At 39.1% G+C, this 22395-nt stretch overlaps 1 protein-coding gene across 7 annotated transcripts in view; it reads left to right on the top strand.

The window, feature by feature from the left end:
- The window catches only part of APC (APC regulator of Wnt signaling pathway), a 67168-nt gene that overhangs the window by 16540 nt on the left and 28233 nt on the right, over positions 1–22395 (top strand). For 4 of the 7 annotated variants that reach the window (XM_075725776.1, XM_075725777.1, XM_075725780.1 and 1 more), the window contains exons 2-6: positions 3444–3528; positions 4466–4667; positions 12983–13091; positions 14738–14851; positions 20339–20422. In XM_075725776.1, the coding sequence (XP_075581891.1) occupies positions 3444–3528; positions 4466–4667; positions 12983–13091; positions 14738–14851; positions 20339–20422 (594 nt within the window). The remainder of the gene's footprint in view (positions 1–3443; positions 3529–4465; positions 4668–12982; positions 13092–14737; positions 14852–20338; positions 20423–22395) is intronic. The other 3 variants (XM_075725778.1, XM_075725779.1, XM_075725782.1) reach the window with 1 other exon arrangement.

Below are 22395 nucleotides of genomic sequence, written 5' to 3' on the forward strand. Positions count from 1 at the left end.
TGATGATGAGTCATAGGGACAGCTCCATTTCCAAAAGCATTCTTTTGTACTTCTCCAGTAGGACAAGATAAACTAGGTTATGTTTAAGTGACCATTAAAATAATTTGACTTACATTCTTTAAAAGAACAGAAAAAAACTTTTGCAGCCTTCCATTTGCGTGTTTTATCAGTAAATCACTCCTAAGTCAGTAAAGAGTTTGCTTAGAATAATGCTGTAAACTACTACTAATACATTTATTCAAGCTTGCATAACTAAATAGCATATTAATTTAAGTTTAGTTAAATTGATTCAGGTTTATTTGTGGAGAAGATTTTACACTATTCAGCAGGCATGATACCAAAAGTAGTGTAAAATTATTGTGGAAAAGTACTATTTTAAAGCACTGTATTAATCTTGAGGAAAAAACGGGAGAACTGCATGTAGACAGCATTAGTCTTGAGTCCTGGAGTTATAATAAATGAATAAATAAAAATTCACATTTTCACAGTAATAGGTAACTTGCCGTGTTTCCTCCAAATGCGTTATTGCAGAAAACTTCTCTGTTCCCTTATTCAAGTAAAATTGTAAATTCTGCAATTTTTCATTTTAGCACACTGCCTCATTTTCCACGAGTACCTGGCCCAGGGGCTGCATCTCCCTCTCTAACCTTTGTCTGCTTTGTCAGCTTAGATTTCAAAGTGTGCCATAATTGAGTTTGAAATTGGTGTCATAGCCTCATAACAGCACTGTTACCTTAGCAATGGTGCTATAGAAGAGAGAGGTAGAAAAATATAGAAAAGAACGCTTTACCTACTAACCTGAAAAAAAGTATGTGCTGTTGAAGAAAAGGGGATAATTTAAAATCTGAAAGTTACAACCTAAATTAATGAATTGTAGCAGAGAAAATTGAGGAAGGTGATCCAGTATGCTAATGTTTAACTGTTGCCATATTCAGAAAGACCAGTCCCTAGCTGCTTGGACACCTCAGTCATGTAATTTGGTAGCACAGGAAAAGGTGAGAGTATTTCCACTTAGCTGTTCATATTGGCTCTTGAAGCAGGAAGACTCATTATGTAGGAAAGTATCCTGAATGTATGAGCTGTGAAATAGCAGAACTGCCATGCAGGGAGGTGAGAAAGAGGCTTCTAAGAAGGGAATGGGAGGAGGGGTTGGAAGTTTGGGTTGGTTTTTTTTTCCCTGCACTAAGGTGCTGTTCTCAGAGGAGGGGGATTAGTAGTTATTTCTAAATTTATCGGAGTTGACAGGTCTTTCAGAAGCCTGCAAAATTCCCAAGACCACTCCATATATCCACATTGCCCTTTTAGATTTTTTAGCTAAGACTGCTGTCTGCAGATGTTATCTGTGCTTGTTAGATAATGTAGGAGTCCTTTGAAAAACACCAGATTACTTGTGTGTCTGACTTTGCTGACAAGGCATATGTTATGTATAGAGGTGGCTGGGTCATATGGCTAATGAGGATGTCCTTGAATGTACTTAAAAAGCACAAGCACAGTGGAGATGTCTTTCTGAGAGTAGTGGTGTTATCACACCAGACTTAATCCTAAAGGCTATGCCAGCATTAACAGGTAGTGCAGTAAGAGCAGATCTGTAGATGAATTATGTTGAGGAGTCAGCATGCATACTGTATATGTTTCAGGGGATTTGGGTTTTGGACTAGCTCCAGCCTGGTCCTGTGGAGTGAATGCCCATTAGCAGTCTTGAGTGTAACTGCTGCCTTGGTTTGATGGGAAAGGAATTTGGTTCACACTCTTGAGATCACCCTGCGATGTGAACTGAAGTACAGCTGGTGGGGCAGGTGGGAGTCAGACTGATCCAAACTAAAATGCAAATGCAGACACACGCCTTGACTCTGTCACTCAGGCAACATGTAAATTGGGAAATTTGGCGTCAACTCCACCTGCAGAATTATTTACACAAAACAGTGTGAACATAATTAGTGTGTCTGTACTCCAGAATTTCTCTTCCTAGAGTACCGGCACCTAATTACACAGTGGGTGGCTGCAGTGACTGTGCTGCTACCATTTGCTCTGAGTCTAGTACTTGGATATTATTTCCCCAGAACTCTGTGCAACTCTTTACTCAAAATCCTTTTACTTTTTTTTTTTTTAATACAAGGAAAACCACTTTGAATAGAGAAAAGCTCAGTAGTGTGTCTGTTTAAAGAATATCTTGACTTCTTGTAGATGCTGTTTTGTTTCCTTTGAAGAAAGCAAAATGCATTTAACAGCTACCTTCTGTACAAGTTGCAAGAACCATTAATGTTGACAGTAAGGTATGCTAGGCTCTTAAAAGAGCAAAACAGTGATGTGGAGTTTTTTTAAATTGTCTAAAATTCATTAGTTTTCAGGTCTGAACAGAAGTACAATTCTGGGTGTAGAGTCTATGTGTGAAAAGTATGGAGTACCTTTTCATTATTCAGAATTGTTTTCATTTTCTGACTATTGCTGCTTCTAAAAATATTTTCTATGTCACAGTATGAAAAATGGTATTCTAAATTCCAGTAAGAGCATTTTGCCTTGTGGCTAGTCTTTTCAATTTATTTTTGCAATTGATGTATCCACCATTATCATATAGAAAAGGCATTCACTAACTTGCATTTAATTTTCTACCTGAATTTAGGCCACTGAGCATTAGGGACCTGGGGGCTTGCAGGCCGCTTTTAGTGTAGTATTGTTGACTTGATTCTTTTTGTGCATTAGAAGTATGTTCTTTCGGCTGTATAATTTTATCATACGTAGTTTCAATGGCACACTGCAATATTCTTGGCTTTGAAGCTTCAGCTGCATGAAGGAGTCCTAAATCTCTTGTAGGCGTGGTAGTGGTGGTAGTAGTAGTAGTAGTAATAAGCCAAATAATATGACACTGTAAGTCTTTTCCTCACAGGTGTGGTGGTGGTAGCAGTACTAGTAGTAGGAATAATATGCTCTCCTTGATGGCTTACAGTGGTGCTGAGGCCCTGCAGAAGATAAATACTGGTGCTCACTTCTGCTCTGATGTCTTTGAGGTTTAAAAAATTTTGTATTCAAGATAGTTTTGTAACTTTTAGTTATGTACCTAAATTTCATTTTCGTAAGACTAACTTTAGGCACACAGATGGAGAAATTTAACTAATTTCTCTGTGCTTCCATTTCTCCATCTGCAGATTCAAGATAACTGGTATTCACTTTGAGAAGAACTTTTAAAAAAGCCGATAGATTGGACTACCAGAGAGGATGAGTTATTGAGGATATACTTTACATCATGACAGTGCTTGGGGAAATACTCTTGAATATATTTGATGGCAATTAAAGTTATGACACTTGATCACTGCTCACATGAAATACAGTTTACATCAGTGTCTCTGTAGCTGTTACATAAATGTGCACTTGAGGGCAAGATAAGATGTATTTACCTTGTGGTTTATTATTTTAAGGATTTCTTAATTAAGCTTACTTTCTTACAGGAGGTGCTGAAACAGCTACAAGGAAGTATTGAAGATGAGGCAATGGCGTCTTCTGGACAAATTGACTTACTGGAGCGACTTAAAGGTAAATCTAGAACTATGTTTTGAGTAGGTTCATTTGTTTCTCAATTGTTTTCTTCTTTGGGATTAAATTTTCTAACTCAGCTGCATCTTCCTTCCTGTGCTGACTTTGATGGTTAAGCATAGTCTCAAAGCCTGTTATTTTTGCTAAGTATTTTAAGACACATTCTCGAAAAAGTACGTTCCTATGCTGCTTCTGTGCTTTTGCTGCTGTTACCCTAGGGCTTCATATTAATTGCTTTTGATACAACTTGCATTTCATTCAGTTCTTCAGAAAAAATATATTTGTTTAAATTAATAATGGATTAGTTCCACCAACTTTCTAAACTTTTTTATATGCCCTGCCCTCTCCATGTAGTATTGCTGGAATTGTATCTCTCATGCTGCAAACTGATGCCCCCTTCCCTAGAGTATCTGCTGGAATGTGCACCATCCCATTACATGGGATGTACAAAGCAAGCCCACTGACTCCCTGTATACATCCATTGTCCCTACCACTGAACCAGAAATGTCATAGGGGGTGTCTGCATTTAAGGGCCCTGTGGAGAACAAAGTTGTCATCATTTACATGACGGTGAAGCATCTGCAGGGTCCCTGAGAAAGAAGCTATTAGGAAATGGGCCACAAGATCAATTCATATGACATTTATGCGAAACTCTGCATATTTCTTAAGTCTGCTGGGAAGGAGGCAGGCAGGCTCATGTAGGGATACTGTTCTGATTGTCAGGATTGCAGTTTGGCCATATGCTCAGACAACTAGTATTTCTTCAAGTGTGCCATTAAGATTGGCTTTGTTCACATAATGTTCTTCTGTGCATTCCAGTGCAAAATGTTTCCATCAAGACATTTTCTTCAGGAAATAACAAATCAAGATAGAAATGATCTTTTAAATTTGTGCTGCTGAACTTCAACTCTGAAAATGTTTGCTCTTTATTATCCAGAACTGAACTTGGAAAATACCAACTTCCCTGGAGTGAAGTTGAGGCCAAAGGTGTCTGTGCGTTCATATGGGAGTCGGGAAGGGTCTGTATCAAGCCGTTCAGGAGAGTGCAGTCCTGTTCCCATGGGATCATTTCCAAGAAGAGGATTTATGAATGGAAGCAGAGAAAGCACTGGTTATTTAGAAGAGCTAGAAAAAGAGAGGTAAATTTCTTTGTTTATTCATCCAGTGTGGATTGACTTCTAATTTTAACATGAAAGTTTACTGACACACTTAGTATTTAACTAGTATGCATATGGTTTTGATCACTGGTATATTTATCTTGACGGGTAAGGAAACCAGGATCTACATTATATTTAGATACACACCAAAAAAAAAAAAAAAAAAATCTTAAAACACATCATACAGTTTCTCCTGCTTCTTCATACATGCATTTCATTGTTACTGTTTGTTGGCTGAAGGTTGTTTTATTTTTATCAGTAGATTGTCAACATCTGAAATATTTTTAGAGACAAGGAGTGGAGCATCCTAAACACTTCTGTATCTCCTCAGCACTGTTGATAAGTGGTGGAACTATAACAATGTGATGGTGCAATCTCTTTTTCTTTCTTGCAAATGGTTGTAACTGCTGAAGCTGGTTGATCAGTTATTTGCTATCAGCAGACATTTACCTAGTGATTCTGCTCTCTCAGCAAAAATGTCAGCTAAACAAAAATATTTACTGTATCTTCAAGGTGTTGTTCCCATCTGATGTTTTGTGTTGACAAAACCATGAAATTTCTTTTCTTGGAAGGTAATGGTATCCATTTAATAGGAAGAATATATGTTCAGGGCATAATACAGATTTGTGGCACTTTATCAGTCACTTACAAAGGAAATTAAAAGTAAGAGATATGCAGCTGTTTCCACTGAAGACATCTTTATATCTTAAAATGAACCTGACTGAAATCCCAGATGTTTTCAGAGGCCTGTCTGTAAGACAGGGTTTCCTAAAGATTTGGTGATTGACAGTTACTTAATGCATAGGATATCAAGTTGGGGGCTGCAAAACCAAATGAATAGCAACACAGTATTTTTATGCCTAGTAGGTGTTAACAAGCAAAAAATTCCACTTGGAAATCATAATACAAAAGTTCGGTGGGTAGTAAGTGGTTTGTGGGCAGCCCTTCAGAAACCACTCCTCTAAATGGCGTTTCTTGGTGCTCAGTAAAATTTTTGCAGTCAAGAGCTGAAAGGAGTACGTTTTTCTTCCAAGGTCCTATGTCTAGGTCCCTTTCTTTTGGTCCTACTGGTAGAATGAAAGTGACTTCCCATGGGTCTGTACTGAGCCTCTTCTAGAGGCCACTCTATTTTTTAATTTTCCTAGTTGGGATCACTAATTATATTTGTTCCATTGCATAAAACCTAGATTCCTGTGGAGCCATGTAAGAATATTTAGGGGTCGAGTGCTTATGGGTAAGGATGTGGGGGAAGGCCAACAAGGCAGATGTCCTGCTGGGAGTCTGCTATAGACCACCCAACCAGGATGAAGAGGTAGATGAAGCATTCTGTAAGTGGCTGGCAGAAGTCTTGCAGTCGCTAGCCCTTGTTCTCGTGGGGGACTTCAACTTTCCAGACATCTGCTGGAAATACAACACAGCAGAGAGGCAACAGTCTAGGAAGTTCCTGGAGCGTGTGGAGGATAACTTCCTGACGCAGCCGGTAAGTGAGCCTACCAGGGGATGTGCCTCGCTTGACCTGCTGTTTACAAACAGAGAAGGACTTGTGGGAGATGTCATGGTTGGAGGCTGTCTTGGACTTAGCGACCATGATATGATAGAGTTCTCGATTTTTGGTGATGTAAGGAGGAGGGGCAGCAAAACCATTACCATGGACTTCTGGAGGGCAGACTTTGGCCTGTTCAGGATGCTGGTTGGGAAAGTTCCTTGTGAGGCAGTCCTGAAGGGCAAAGGGGTCCAGGAAGGCTGGGCTTTTTTCAAGAAGGAATTCTTAAGCGCAGGAGTGGGTTGTCCCCATGTGCCGTAAGATGAACTGGCGAGGAAGACAACCGACCTGGCTGAACAGGGAGCTTTTGCTGGGACTCAGGAAAAAAAGGAGAGTCTACCACCTTTGGAAGAAGGGGCAGGCAACTCAGAAAGAGTACAGGCATCTTGTTAGGTCATGCAGGGAGGAAATTAGAAAAGCAAAAGCCCAGCTAGAGCTCAATCTGGCCACTGTTGTAAGAGAGAACAAAAAATGTTTTTACAAGTACATCAGCAATAAAAAGAGAGCCAAGGAGAATCTCCATCCTTTTCTGGATGTGGGGGGGAACATTGTCACCAAGGATGAGGAAAAGGCTGAGGTACTTAATGCCTTCTTTGCCTCTGTCTTTAATAGCCAGACCAGTTATCCCCAGGGTTTTCAGCCCCCTGAGCTGGAAGAGGGACAGGGAGCTCTGCTGAATGGAGTCCCCATAGTCCAGGAGGAAGCAGTTAATGACCTGCTACGCCACCTGGATGCTTACAAGTCTACGGGGCCAGATGGGATCCACCCGAGAGTACTGAGGGAGCTGGCGGAGGAGCTCACCAAGCCACTCTCCATCATCTATCAGCAGTCCTGGTCAACAGGGGAGGTCCCTGATAACTGGAGGCTTGCCAATGTGACACCCATCTACAAGAAGGGCTGGAAGGAGGATCTGGGGAACTACAGGTCTGTCAGCCTGACCTCGGTGCCGGGAAAGATTATGGAGCAGTTCATCTTGAATGCGCTCATCAGGTGTGTGCAGATCAACCAGGGGATCGGGCCTATCCACCATAGATTCATGAAAGGCAGGTCCTGCTTGACCAACCTGATCTCCTTCTATCACCTGGTGACCCACCTGGTGGATGAAGGAAAGGCTACGGACGTCATCTACCTGGACTTCAGTAAAGCCTTTGACACTGTCTCCTACAGCATTCTACTAAGGAAGCTGGCGGCTCATGGCTTGGACGGACGTACTCTTTGCTGGGTAAAAAACTGTCTGGGTGGCCAAGCCCAGAGAGTTGTGGTGAATGGAGTTAAGTCCCGTTGGTGACCGGTCACGAGCATTGTTCCCGAGGGCTCTGTTTTGGGGCCAGTCTTGTTTAATATCTTTATCAACGATCTGGATGAGGGGATTGAGTGCACCCTCAGTAAATTTGCAGATGACGCCAAACTGGGTGGGAGTGTTGATCTGCTGGAGGGTAGGATGGCCCTGCAGAGGGACCTGGACAGGCTGAATCAATGGGCTGAGGCCAACTGTATGAGGTTCAATAAGGCCAAGTGCCAGGTCCTGCACTTCGGTCACAATAACCCCATGCAACGTTACAGGCTTGGGGAGGAGTGGCTGGAAGCTGTCTGGTGGAAAAGGACCTGGGGATGCTGGTCGACAGCCAGCTGAACATGAGCCAGCAGTGTGCCCAGGTGGCCAAGAAGGCCAACAGCATCCTGGCTTGTATCAGGAATAGTGTGGCCAGCAGGAGCGGGGAGGTGATTGTTCCCCTGTACTCAGCACTGGTGAGGCCGCACCTGGAATACCGTGTCCAGTTTTGGGCCCCTCACTACAACAAAGACCTTGAGGTGCTGGAGCATGCCCAGAGAAGGGCAGTGAAGCTGTTGAAGGGTCTGGAGCACAGGCCTTATGAGGAGCGGCTGAGGGAACTGGGGTTGTTTAGCCTGGAGAAGAGGAGGCTGAGGGGAGACCTTATCGCTCTCTACAACTCCCTGAAAGGAGGTTGTAGTGAGGTGGGTGTTGGTCTCTTCTCCCATGTAGTTAGCGATAGGATGAGAGGAAGTGGGCTTAAGCTGCGCCAGGGGAGGTTTAGGTTGGAAATTAGGAAAAATTTCTTTATGGAAAGGGTGGTCAAGCATTGGACCAGGCTGCCCAGAGAGGTGGTGGAGTCACCATCCCTGGAAGTGTTCAGAAAACAGGTAGATGTGGCACTTTGGGACATGGTTTAGTAGGCATGGTGGTGTTGGGTTGATGATTGGACTGATGATCTTAGAGATCCTTTCCAACCTTAATGATTCCTAGTTTTTACTTTCATTATAAATAATCCAGCCACCAAGCCAGGAAACATGAAATTGCTACTCTACCCTGAATTGGTTTAGTGGTGGACTTGGTAATGTTAGGTTAATGGTTGGACTGGATGATCTTAAAGGTCTTTTCCAACCTAAACGATTCTATGATTCTGTGATTTGGGATTCTCTTCCCGCTTGCTCATCCGAGTCTTCAAGAATCTGATGTGTCTGCCATTTTCCATTTTCACAAAACAGCATACTTGCTTGTATTCTTCCAGTGCTGTTTTTTACTGCATTTGATACTAGAATCTTTATGTGTAGTTAGGACTTTCAGTTGCAATTCAAGTGAACTCCAGGTCACTTGGAACAAGGAGTATTAATTTATGGCAGCTGGAGTTCTTCAAGGTGGCTAGCACATCTGATTTGTGATCTGTGATCCTTTCCCGTTCTCGTGGATTCTAAGGTGATAGTTCTTTGGACATTTTTCTGAGCAGTAAAGACAGCTTAGGCAGTGAACTGGTCTTTGTTCCAAATAATGCTGAAAAAAGGAATAAGGCTATTTTCATTTCAGATGAGCTTAGGCAGTGTTACTGTCGCAGCTGATGGGGTAAATATTTGTGCTGTGGAGAAGATGATCTGTAGAGGCATGGCCAGATCACATCTGGCTTCATTATTAGTGAAATGATGGATAATCCAAACTGCCCTACTCTTTATGTTGTTTCAGGGGATGTGTAGGAATGTGTAGGGCATTGATGTGGGCCCTGGATAGCCAAATGAATCAGAACTTGGGGTGCGGGGTGTAGGACTATGCATTTGGAATCACTACAATTTCTGAAAGGAAATTAACCGCTTACTTTCCTAGGCTTTGTGTCTAAACTTGTTTGACATACTTCCTAAGTTTCTTTGTTTCTAAACGGATATATATAAACACACGTTATTTGCTAATAGACCTTTTTTTGGCACTTAAACAGACTCGTGGAACTTGACAAGCCTCCAAATATTAAAATGATTTAGAAGAAAATAAGATTTTTTGGAAACCTGCAGCAGGAGAACATTTCCACTCGGTGTCTTAACACACTGGCACAATATATGCTGCTCATGGGCAATAGTGTTTGGGCGGGGATCAGATCGTGTTAACTGTGTGTGAATGCAGCAAATTCACGACGTGTTTATTAAACTAATTCACTAGATGTTTATTAATGTAAACAAGTAAGAAACAAGAAAAAATTGCTAAAATTTGTCCCATATTGGAAAAGTGATCTAGCTTGGCTAAAAGTGATCTTTTGAGGGGAAGAAAATTAATCGATTCACTTACCAGAATGAAAACGAAATTGTCTGCCTGTTTCTCATTTGCTTAGTTCTCCTCTAATTTCGAAGTCAAAAAAAGAAAATAGAAAAGAAGTGTGTGGGGTACGTTTTCAGGCTACCAATTTAGAATATGTTATTAATTAAATATCGTCTGCTTTCTTTCTGGCTATTTCCAGGTGTATTTGGTAAGATACTGTATCAAAACCAAAACTTTTCACCTACCAATTGATGTGGAAGTATTAATTATAATTGTAATTTACATCATGTGAGTAGCCTATAGTTTGTTTCCCTTCTCCGTTTTAACTGTGAATAACATTGACATAATTATGCAGAAAAGATTTCTAAAAGAAGAAACCAGTTTTCTGCATTCCTTCACCTTCATCTATTGTTGGGAGCTTCAAAAATACCACATTAAAGTCCTCTGAAACACCCACCCTTCAGAAGCAGTTCGGATTGGATATTTCTTGTTAACTCATAAAAATAGTGTGAAGTTCCAAAAGCTTGCTTCATTTGCCTTGCTGCATTCTCACTGAACATGACAGTGATCAGAATTTTCTCTGATACTGTGAAAGTCTGATATAAACAGTTTTGGGGTATAAAAAGATGGAATAACTGCGCTGGGTTTTTCCATCAGTTTTCTTCCATGATCAGTAGCTCTTCTACCTTGAATGCTCTCCTAACCTCAGGAAGTTCCAGAAGGCTGAGAAGGAGCTATACTTCTGGTTGGTATAGTATCTGATAGTAGTGTTAAGTACAGGGAGCAGCTTATCAGACACATCTACAGAGACTTGCTTGTTTTCAAGGAAATTGAAGTGCACTGGTATAGTTTTACCAACCCTTCAAGCTTTGTGCTGAGATACCTTAAAGACATTGTTAAAGCAGTGATACCAAACTAGTAATCCCAAATAAAGCATTACTCAGAAGTAAAAATGACACTATTAAATTAAAGGAGTTGCCCTCAGGTTGTACCTTATGTTGTTTATCGAGCACTGATGGTTCCTAAGTTCTTTCCTCACTTCTAGCATCCATTGTGCATGTCAAAACAGGTTGAATGACACAGTGTTTTACAAACTGAATACCCTACATTTTGCAAGAGGAACTTAATCACATGTTCACTTAGCTGAAAGTAATCCCTCTGGTTTCTTCTTCTTCTACCACTTCTTTGACATCCAGAGGCAGAATTAGTCCTTTCACATTTGCAAATTCTCATGTGGTAAAATACTTTTTATAGGGATTGCATTATTTATGCTTTTGCAAGTTTCATTTCACAAACTGGACATAACCAGAGTTATGGGCACCCAAGGTGGTAAAAAGGAGAGCCATGCAGAATGACTGTGTGCGCAGAGGTCAGGCACCGAGGGCATGTGTTAAGAGGATGGGCAGGTGGGAGGCTAAAAAAATTACTTTCCTCACAGGCTTTCCCCAAGTACCATCTATTAGCTTGTCCTTCAGTTTGTCTAAAGGACTTAGGGAATTGCTGCCAGCCCTGTCCTTGTGGCTGCAGAATTACTGTCTTCCTGTAATCTTGCTACAGTTACCAGCAATGGTATGGTAATTGTTGTTTGTTGCTTCTTTTCACTGATTTTCATTGTAAACCTGTCTGATGTAAAAGCTGCCCAGTAAATGTGTGGTCTTGACATTCTTAAAACAATTCTGTTTCAACGTAACTTTAATCAAGTCTTGAAATTTATGTAATTCCGTTCATGTTTAAAAACATATAGCGCTCTCAGATGTGTGTAGTTTTTCAGTCTCTTGCCGTTGGAGTGAGGGATCCTGTCAATTTTAATTTTCTATTTGAACACTACTCAGGTCATCTGCATTGGTTATGGAGTATAAATATAAAGTCATCAAAACTAGTTTGAAGCATTTTTAAAGCTAGAACTAAGTCAAACAGATCCTTTAAAATATATGTTTTTAAATTGTTTCTTCTACATGAAGTTCTGCCTTGTGGAAGTTTGATTTTCTTCATCTCAAGTCATGACTGGGATGCATTATCAAAGTAGTCAGGGGAAATTTGTATTTTTGTTGTATGCTGTGTTTTTGTTCCTTACAACTTACAGTAATTATCCATAATGTGTTTGTCTGCTTTATAAAGGTTCATATGGCTCTTGCTCAGAAAGACCACAACCTGAGTTTAGAGAGAGGGATGCAGAAGTTAAGGGATGGGAAATAGTACTGGGCAAATGTGATGCACCTTTCTGTCCTCTGGCTGAGTGTTGATTTTAGCATTGCTGTTAATGAGCAATATTAAAATGTCAGAAGGAAGAAGAGTGCTCGCAGAAAGCATTTATAATCAACTGATAAACTTGTATTTAAAAAAAAACCACCAAAAAACCAAGAGTGGCTTTTCTGTGTACTCCTACTAGCCAGATTTTGCCTGAAAATTTTAATACCTATTTTGAAAAGTGTTGTAACTATGAATGCTATATAACTATATTGATAAAATTTGCAACTATATAAATGTAGTTCATGAAGGATTGACAAAATAGTATGTAAAATTTCTAATAGATTTTTTTCTTGGTAGTCTGTATATGTTAATCTTCTTACCTTTCTCATATGCTACTCAGGTATGCAGTATGCTTACGATGCCCATTTAAAATGTTTTAAACAGCTGCAAATGTATCCTGACTATAACATTTGATGGGAAATACTCTTCTAAAGTATTTTTAATACTCATAGAAATAGCTTGATTTTGTGTGCTTTACCCATAGTATGGGCGACGAAGTTAGTACGAAGACACTGCAAAGGTGGATGAGATAATTTAATTCAGTAGCATGATTCAGGGATGTATATGCTTCTGTAGCATCCAGGCCTTTTCTTAAATGTAGTTTGATGCATTGTATACAAGCGTATTGTCTTAAAAAAGCAGGATACAAGTTAGCATACAACTAATAACTGGTTTTTTGCTTTCACGAAATGGCTCTTAGCTTTAGATTTCAAAGTGGTTTTGTAGAGAAATGTATGTATTTCACTCTTTTATAGATGTGGACCTGATACACAAGAGGCTAGTGACTTGCTTAGTACAGAGGAGCGGATAGGTTGTTTAGCCAGGGCAAAGGAACTGCACCCACGTTTTCAAATGCCTTCACAGTGCTGTCTTCAAGCCTTATTTCTCATTTAACCTTTTTTTAATGGGTATCGATGCCTAGTGAGGTCTTAATAGTGAGACATTTCCCAATTCTGTTTTTAATAGATCTCTTTTGCTTGCGGAGCTTGAGAAGGAAGAGAAAGAAAAGGACTGGTATTATGCTCAGCTTCAGAACCTGACTAAAAGGATTGATAGTCTCCCCCTTACTGAAAATGTAAGTACCTTAAGTATGCTTGGTCATGTGTCTGGTGCTATGATCTCTGTTTAGATGCTGTGTGTATTTTATGAATTTGGTGACATTCTGTACTATCATTCTAATTTGAAACACTTTTGTTCACTATGTAAAGCTAATTTAGCCTAAATAATACATTTTTTCATACATCATTTTACACATTAAAATTCATACCTATCAGTATAAATGTCAGTGATAGAGAGGAGCACTGAAAAGTCGTTAGGACAAATTAATTACATGTCAGCACACTGCTTCTGTAACTCTATCTTCCAAAGGTCTTTTCTCTCTCTATTCTGTTATTTAATGGATTCTTTTAGTTTTGAGAGCAGTATTAGCCTAAGAGACAATTTACACAGGAGCTCTTAATTCGTAACAGCAGGTAAAGTGGTGCTATGGCCTATGCAGGTGTTGTTGCTCCAAGCTTTTACCTTGGCATCTCCAGACTATTTATAGTCAAGTCACCATTGTCTGGGATGATGAAGGTGTCTGATACCCCAGATAAAACGGGTTTTCCTATTGACAGACCTCAGCAGCCTGGATATATTTGCAGTGTTTTCCTTCACACATACAGTGTTAGGAAGACCCCGTTGCCCGTCTTTACAGAGTCATGCCTGATCAGGAATCAGTCAGCCCCCTGGAAATGGAAATAGACAATAGACTTCTGTCACTGGGGTGAAGCACCTGGATTTCAGCAAATCTAAAACTGAGTCATGGCTGAACTTATCAGAACACCAGAAGCAAGGGGAGGAGGTCTGAAAAGGATCTTGAAGAAGTGCAACCCATTCCCAAATGGCACCATCAGCTGTATCTGTGTCACTCTGTTGTAGCTTTTAAGATTGTCTCCCCAGTTTCATAGGTAATCCATTAACTTAGGTCATCTTGTGATTAGAATGTCTTACTTAACATCTACACTAAATTTTTTTGTGGTAATTTATATCTATTACTACTTACTCCAGCCACAATAGAATGACAGATCCCATTATTTTTAGTAGCATTTTACATATTTGTAGATGATTGTCACTTTTTGACTCTCTGAATTGAGCTTGGTGAAATCTTCTGGGAGGACTGCTCTTGGAGACTCATGTATCTGCAAACTGAGTAATTGTCCAAAACCAGTGAAGTACTTTGCTCCTGCCTTGAAAAATCTGTTGGCTGGAATGCCTTACCTTAAGCTGTGGTGTTGTTCACAAATTGAACACTTGTCCTTTTTTCAGAGGACAGTTAAAAATAGGGTAGCTAGCAGTAGTATGAATACCATCACTGTGTGCAGTAGGTTGATAGCTCTGAATATTTTTGAAAATACTTATTCAAATGGCACGCATAACAGTTTTGTTGGTATGCTGACATACCTCAGTATCCAGATGTTCCGGGCTTGTAATGAATGATACTGTCTCAATGTTTATATGTAATATTTAGTCATTTGACAAAACTTGCAGGTAGTCTGTTGGTTGAACATTATGTGTTCTTTTTTTTTTAATAATGCAGTCATATTTTAAGCATCTATTATTACATTTTGTTTGTCTATGAAGTTTGGTGTGGAAAAGTAATTGTTCTGCTTTTGTTCAGAGAAATACATAGTTTACATAAATGTTATTTACTCAAATGCCTTCTCTGTACTTCAATTTCAGTTCTCCTTGCAAACAGATATGACCAGGAGGCAACTGGAGTATGAGGCAAGGCAAATCAGAGCTGCAATGGAAGAACAACTAGGTACTTGTCAGGACATGGAGAAGCGAGCACAGGTATAATTCATCTTTCATTATTAGAAGGAATGGAAAAAAAAAATTCATGCATTTTTATTAAATTATTGGTAGTGGTATCTTTAAACTGTGTGTAAACACAGGGATACCTTAGAGGATTTAGTTAGCCTTTCAAATACAAAAATAAGAATCAGAACATAGGAAATAACTACTCAGCAAAAAGTACCCACCTCTGCCTGTTTAAAAGAAGACTTTTGAGTACACAGAAGTAGACAATTTCTTTAAAAGAAAATATTTTTTATTGTTATTTGCTTATAATTTATTACCATTGGCTTCAAGCAAAAATATATTTGAAACTGCTTGATTTGGCATCTGTCATGCTGGGTTTTTTCAGGCTTTTAAGTTTACAATAAAATCCAGCTACTATTCTTAAGTTTCCTTCCATGGTTTCCACAGAAACCATGTATCAAGGAATAAGCTTTGAAAACAAGTTATTCGGGTAAAATGTAATTCACATACATATCTGGAAGTTTGCTCTCACCAAGAGTTGTTTTGCATTCATGATGAGAACATGTACAATTCTGTATGCAAATCACGTTACACACATTTGGTAGTATAACTCGGAATATAATTGTGTGGAACCTGTAAATGGAATAATCAGTTGCTTGCTGGTTACAAAAACTATACCCCCCACAGCAGTAGAGTGACAATTTGAATTATTTATTACCATTTATTTCCAGAGATGTTAAATAATCAGTTTGGTGAGATAATCTGGGTGTTTTTTATGGTGAATGTTAAAAAAATAAATCCTTTCAATAAAAATAGGCTCTATTTTGCTCGCCAGGTTTACTCAGCATAAAATTTTGCTACTTAAGAAACATTTCTAATTAATTTTGTTTGCAATTAGAAAAGCTCCTTTAAATTTTAAAGTGAGTAATTTAGTAGGACTTTTCAGAAAATTCATGTGTGTCGTGGTTTAGCCCCAGCCAGCAACTAAGCACAACGCAGCTGCTCGCTCACTCCCCCTACCCCGATGGGATGGGGGAGAGAATCAGAGGAGTAAGAGTGAGAAACACTCCTGGGTTGAGAAAAGAACAGTTTAATAATTGAAATAAAGTAAAATGGTAATGATAATAATAACAATATAATAATAATGATGATAATAATAATATACAAAGCAAGTGATGCACAATGCAATTGCTCACCACCCGCTGACCGATACCCAGACAGTTCCCGAGCAGCGATCGCTGCTCCCCGGCCAACCCCCCCCCCCCAGTTTCTATACTGAGCATGGCATCGTATGGTATGGAATAGCCCTTTGGTCAGTTTGGATCAGCTCTCCTGGCTGTGCCCCCTCCCAGTTTCTTGTGCACCTGGCAGAGCATGGGAAGCTGAAAAGTCCTTGACTAGCATGAGCAGTACATAGCAACAACTGCAGCATCAGTGTGTTATCAACATTCTTCTCATACTAAAGCCATACCACAGCACTATGCCTGCTACTAGGAAGAAAATTAACTCTATCCCAGCTGAAACCAGGACAGTATGGTTGTAAGTATTTAGCAAAACAGATATCCTGCAATTGTCAGGTATGTCCATAAAGGCTGTGTAGGGATTTGTCTATATAGATGTACTCAGACAGACCCAAGTTTAATCTGCCTGGATAATGACTGGCTCTGATCTGGAAGCTGTATGGCTGTGTTATCGCGGTTCATCAGCAGTGGCAATGCCCGGCACAAATTCATCTGTGCAACTTGTGTCAGCCAGTCCTGAGTGAAGGAAGAGCAGACGTGGGATCGTCTGCAGATGTCTGGTTAGCCCTGTTGCAGAAGAAAGTGTTACAGCATTGGTGCTGGGAAAGTCCTCTTGCTGGTAAGAAGCTTAAGCTAGAGTAAGGTGAAGTAAGCTAAATAGGTAGGGTAGGCTGCTGGTGAAATTCTAAATGCACTCAGGCAGAGAATAAATTAATTTTTTCAGAGGAACCATTTGACTGTATTTATATCACTGTGAAAGTAATTAAGGTGTCCCTAAAGTAGCTTCTTCCCTGCTTGTTCTTTTTTAATTTCGCGTGGGGAAAAAATGCTACCAGGAAGATGTTGAAATATTTTATGTTTTTCTGAATTAATGTTTCCCCATGGGTTTATCACAACTGTTTTGTTCTCAATACATATGTACAACACTTAGATACTCACAGAAATTAGTGTCTATTGTAATTAAAGATTATAAAATAGGAACGAACTACTTCTGCATGTGCTTCTTGTGCATTTGACTGGTAATTCCCCTTGGTTTAATTTTACCAAGGATGGGTGCCAAAACTCTGTAGAAGTTCATTGGTGTACAAAAGCAAATTCTGGATTATTTCACTATGATGTTTAAATGGGCAAACTGAACCATTCCTATTTGGCAAGTGTTAGCGAACTTGCTAGTTTTTCAACTTTCTGCTCTGTATTTTCCTTCCACCCTAACAGATTGTGACACACAATACAATGCAAACCATAGATCGAAGGGAGAGAATGGTTCAGCTATATAAAGGCTGGCATTGCAGATATCTCTGTATTAAGAATTGTAAAGATTTATTCTGAGAGAGCTGATAACGTGCTGTGGCCAAAATAATTGATGCGCTACCCACCCTTTCTCATGGACTTCAAAATAACAGCCTTCTCCCTCTCATCTCTCATGATTGGGCCTTGTTTCCTTTAACCTCCTTTCTGAAGCAAGTTAGCTCACAGCAACTCACTGTTTATGTTATCTTTTATGAAGATTTTATCAAGCACATGCCCAACAGTTATTCAGAAAGATGTGTTAGAAGACTGTTAGCAATTTATTTTAGCTTGTTTAATTATTTACACTACCTGGTACTGTACCCTGAAGTTTATAACTTCACATGGTAGTTCTTACTTGAAAAAACTGAAAAGCATACTTATCCATGTTTTGACTATTTGAATGTTGTAGCCTATATATTTAGTAATGAGTAGAAGCAAACTTTGATTTCTATAAAATGTAAAAATTCCAATTCCAAGACTGAAATCGTGTTCACATAGAACTTACTTTTCCTTCATGCCAGAACAAGAAGGATTTTTTTTTTTTTTTAGGTTTAGAAATACTTACCATATCACGAAAATGCTCATTCTGATAAGAATTTATCCCAAGGTCCTTAAAAGTTTGCTGAAACAGCAGACCGCTAAAGATAGACAAAAATTTGGATCCTGGAGTCTTGCACAGATTAAGATTTCAGCACTGTTAGTTTCATACAGTGGTCTTGTTTGTAGACCAACCCATTAATAACTTCCTCTATTATGTATATTTTATTTAAAAAAAAAAAACTCAACCTTTTTAAAACAAAATAATACTCCTTATTTTTACTTTCTAGAAAGTGCCTTTTTCTATCGGTGTGAATATAGAGGAATTTTTTTGTGTTGTTAGAAGTCTTACTAGAGCAGTGAAATCTGAATAATTTGTAAATTTAAATTATTAAGTTACTTTATCCAACAATTTTGTATTAATAGAAGTGATGAATAAGTATAACAATGAATGGGAATATACTATGAACAAACAGGAATAAAAAGTGATGTTTCTTGTATAGGTTCTAAAGTTAAAACCATTCCTGGTGCTTGTTTGATTGTGTACCTCTGTTTTTGCATGTTTGCCATTAGGCTGTATGCCTTTGTGGCAAGAAACGTGTTCTTTTTTCTGCTGTACAGTGTTTAGTACAAAATATGCTCCTGGTTAATGGACCTCCTCAGTTTCCCTGTAATACAAATAATGAATTAGCAGAAAGAGGAATGGACTGATGTTTGAATTGCTGGACTAAAATTGGGAAGGGTGGATTGAATTCCTGTCCCTTTTGAGGACTCTGTCAGTGATACTGGGCAAATAACGCAATATTTATTTTTTTTAACTGAACAAAAACACTTCCCCATGTTTAGGTGTGTATATACAGATACTCAGATTCTTTTGGTGCCCTTTATGGAATAAATTGCTGTTTATACAGAAGGAAACTCAATTTAGGGGAAATTCAAGTCATTCTTAAAGACAGAGACATATTCTGTCAGTCATGCATCACTTCACCAATGCACAGTTCTTTCCAGGAATATATTTTTACTATCTTTCCAATGCTTAAGAATTTCTTGAACCAGGAGCAAAGTGGGGATGAATTATCTGTTTGCCTGGTGTTGTGCTGAAGCTTCTTTGTGCGCAGCTTTCTAATTTTTATTGCCATTTTTTCTGATGCTTTGCTTTACACACTCAAATTTATAGATTAATGTTTGTAGCTTTGCATCTTTACTAAATGTTGATGTTTATGATGCTTTTCCCATAGCTGCTTATGATGTTTGTTTCCAAAATTCATTCTATTCTGTGATTATAATTTCTTCTATATTTCTAAAATTTCTAGATAACATTGTGTTTCTATTCCATGTGTATCTTTTGGCTTCAGCACCTTTTAGAAGTTCATCTTACTTCCATTCTAAGGTTATAAAGGTGTTAAATAAGATTGGTTATAATGCTGATCCTTGTAGTGTCCACTAGATGCACAAAGCCTTTCCTTTTTTAGTATAGTATTGTAAATGTTAATCAGGTGAAAGAATCAGGATTTTTCTTTCAACTATGCATGCATTTTATTAAGGTATTCATCACACAAAAAAATACTATATAATCAGTTTGGTGTTCTGTCACATACTGATACTATTGGGCTAATTATTTTCTGCCCACTTTTAAAGCCAAATAATGTCAATTATTAAATTATCAAGCTCATACCAGGGATATATAACTTTATACACTTACTGTTTCACAGAATCATAATGCACCCTATGCTTCACAGTACAACTTGTATGGAGTACATGTATCCTGTAATGTTCAGGTTTTTTAACATTCCCTTTACTAACCACAGAATCGTTGTAGTGGGAAATGAGTAGCAATACGGCTGTAAAAGACACTTATTCAGGGATGCCTGTAAAATCCCAGACAAACCAAAGAAGCAGTATGTAGTTTTCTTCATCCTTAGCCTGTTAAATTCTTTGAGATTTGTAGGAGCAGAAAATATTCAGAGGCTGTGCGTAAGGAAAATTCCAAAATCGTTATAGTAACTGAATGTAATACAAGTAATTCAGCATTTCATACCTCAAGACACTCTGCAAATGTAAATCTCTCTCAAATACCTGTAAGGCAAGTAGAATTCTAACATTTGAGATGAAAAGTCAAATAATTTGCTAAAGTTCTGCACAAAATGTCAGCTTCAGAAACAGCAAAACAGTGCAAATTAACTGGAGCATTTTTCTGTACCTGAATGTGTACTGTGTGATGACCTATTATATCCAAATAAGTATCAGTTTTATTAAAAACCCAGCTACTCACTGTTTTGAATGTTTGCAATCATGCCTGTTTTATTATGAAGAACACTTGAATTAGCACATGAATTAAGTAGGTGTTTTTGTAGTCAGCTGTATTTGCAAAAAACTCTTCATATTGTCATCCTGTACAGCAAGTAAAAGGAGTTTTTGAACAAAATCAAACATGAAAATGCATTCATTTCAGGCAAGGGTGGCAAGAATTCAACAAATAGAGAAGGACATTCTTCGTATACGACAGCTCCTGCAATCACAAGCAGCTGAAGCAGAGGTTAGTGAGCAATTACTTGCCTTCTTTGGATTATGGTATGTATCTTTTCCTAAAAAAAAAAGCCCAAATTATTTGAATAAAGTGGTAGGCAGGATTTTTTCCATCAGCTAGTGATGTCACAGCTAATCAACTAGTCAGTATATGTAGGCTTGTACTTGCTCTCTTACCAGTAAACTGAGGGTGGAATACCTGGATTAGTCTTCATGCTACTATTGAACTTTAATCACTAATGCTATATCAGTTTAAAGTTTAACTTGAAATTTGAGTAAAAATGCCAAAGTGCAGTGTGTTATAAAGGCTGAGTCTTGGTTTTAGCGAATAATTACAACAATCAGTTGTACATACCTTTCTAAATATGAATCTCTGATAAGCACCTTCATGGTTTGCTTATCCTTTGAGAGATATAAGATTAAAAAAAAGCATGAATACAGCTTCTGTCAGACTTCATTATAGAAGCCTGACGTATTTTTAGTGTTTAAGTATTGGGTTCTGTATTAATAAATACAAAATAATATTTCCCGTAAATTACAAAGTCCATAGTAGTAATCGGTATTATCAAAAACTGCTCTTACAGTGGAAATTGACTTACAAGGTCAACTCCATTTCTTGTGCTGGTAAATGAAATATAAATTGTATGTTGGACCTGAATATTTTATGGTTTGTCTTCACCCAAAATAACTACTGTGAAAGCTCAGAGCATTATTTGTATTACTAAGGGATCTGTATTCTCCTATTATGAAAAATAATGGTTTCATAATTCTAGGATTTTGGGGAAAAATGTATGTGAAGCTGACTGTGGCATGTACAATTAAAGTTGCCTGTTTTTTTGACATATTAACCAGTCCAGGTGTTTATACACATTGATGAGACCCCCTGAGCCTTCTGTTCTCCAGGCTGAATAGTCCCAGCTCTCTCAGTCTCTCTGCATGTGAGAGGTGCTCCAATCCCTTAAGCACCATTGTGGCCCTGCACAGGACTTGCTCCAGTAAGTCCATACCTCTGTTGTACTGGGAAGGCCAGAACAGGACACAGTACTCCAGATGCAGCTTCACCAGCTGAGTAGAGAAGAAGGATCACCTCCCTTCACCTGCTGGCAATGCACTTCTTAATGCAGCCCAGGATACTGCTGGAGTTTTTGCCATGCAGGTCCATTGCTAGCATGTTCAACTTGTTCACTGGGACCTCCAGGTCCTGTTCCACCAAGCTGCTTTCCAGCTGGGTGGCCCCCAGCATGTACTGGTGGCTGGGGTTGTTCCCTCCCAGGTGCAGGACTTTGCGCTTCTTCTTGTTGAACTGTATGAGGTTCCCATCACCCCATTTTTCCAGCCTGTCCAGGTCCCTCTGAAAGGCAGCTGAACCATCTGGTGTATCAGCTTCTCCTCCCAGTTTTCTGTCATCTGCAAACTTGGTGAGGGTGCACCATGTCCCAGCGTCCTGGTCATTAGTGAAGATGTTGAACAGTGCAGGTCCCAGTGTTGATCCCTAGCATACATCACGAGTGACTTGCCTCCAAATGTACTTTGTGCTACTGATCACAACCCTCTGGTGCCCAGCTGTTCTGCCAGTTTTCAATCCATATTACTGTCCACTTATCTAACCCATACAGCTTGTCTGTGATGATGTTATGGGAGACAGTGTCTGAAGGCTTACTAAAGTTGATGTAAATAACGTCAGCTGCTCTTCCCTCATCCACCAAGCTAGTCGCCTCATTGTAGAAGGGTCAAGCTTGACTTCCCCTTTGTAAAACCCTGCTGACTGCTCCCAGTCACCTTCTTGTCTTTCATGTGTCTGGGAATGCTTTCCAGGAGGATCTCCTCTGTGATCTTCAGTCCCCAGGGACTGACATGGGGCTGACTAGCCTGTAGTTCCCTTGATCTTCCTTCTTGCTATTCTTGAAGATAGTGACATTTGCTCTCGTCCAGTCTTAAGGAACCTCTCTGTGCTGCCATGATCATTCACGAGTGGCCTTGCAA

This window comes from Pelecanus crispus, chromosome Z (genome assembly GCF_030463565.1).
Source record: "Pelecanus crispus isolate bPelCri1 chromosome Z, bPelCri1.pri, whole genome shotgun sequence".
Classification (NCBI taxonomy): Eukaryota; Metazoa; Chordata; class Aves; order Pelecaniformes; family Pelecanidae; genus Pelecanus; species Pelecanus crispus.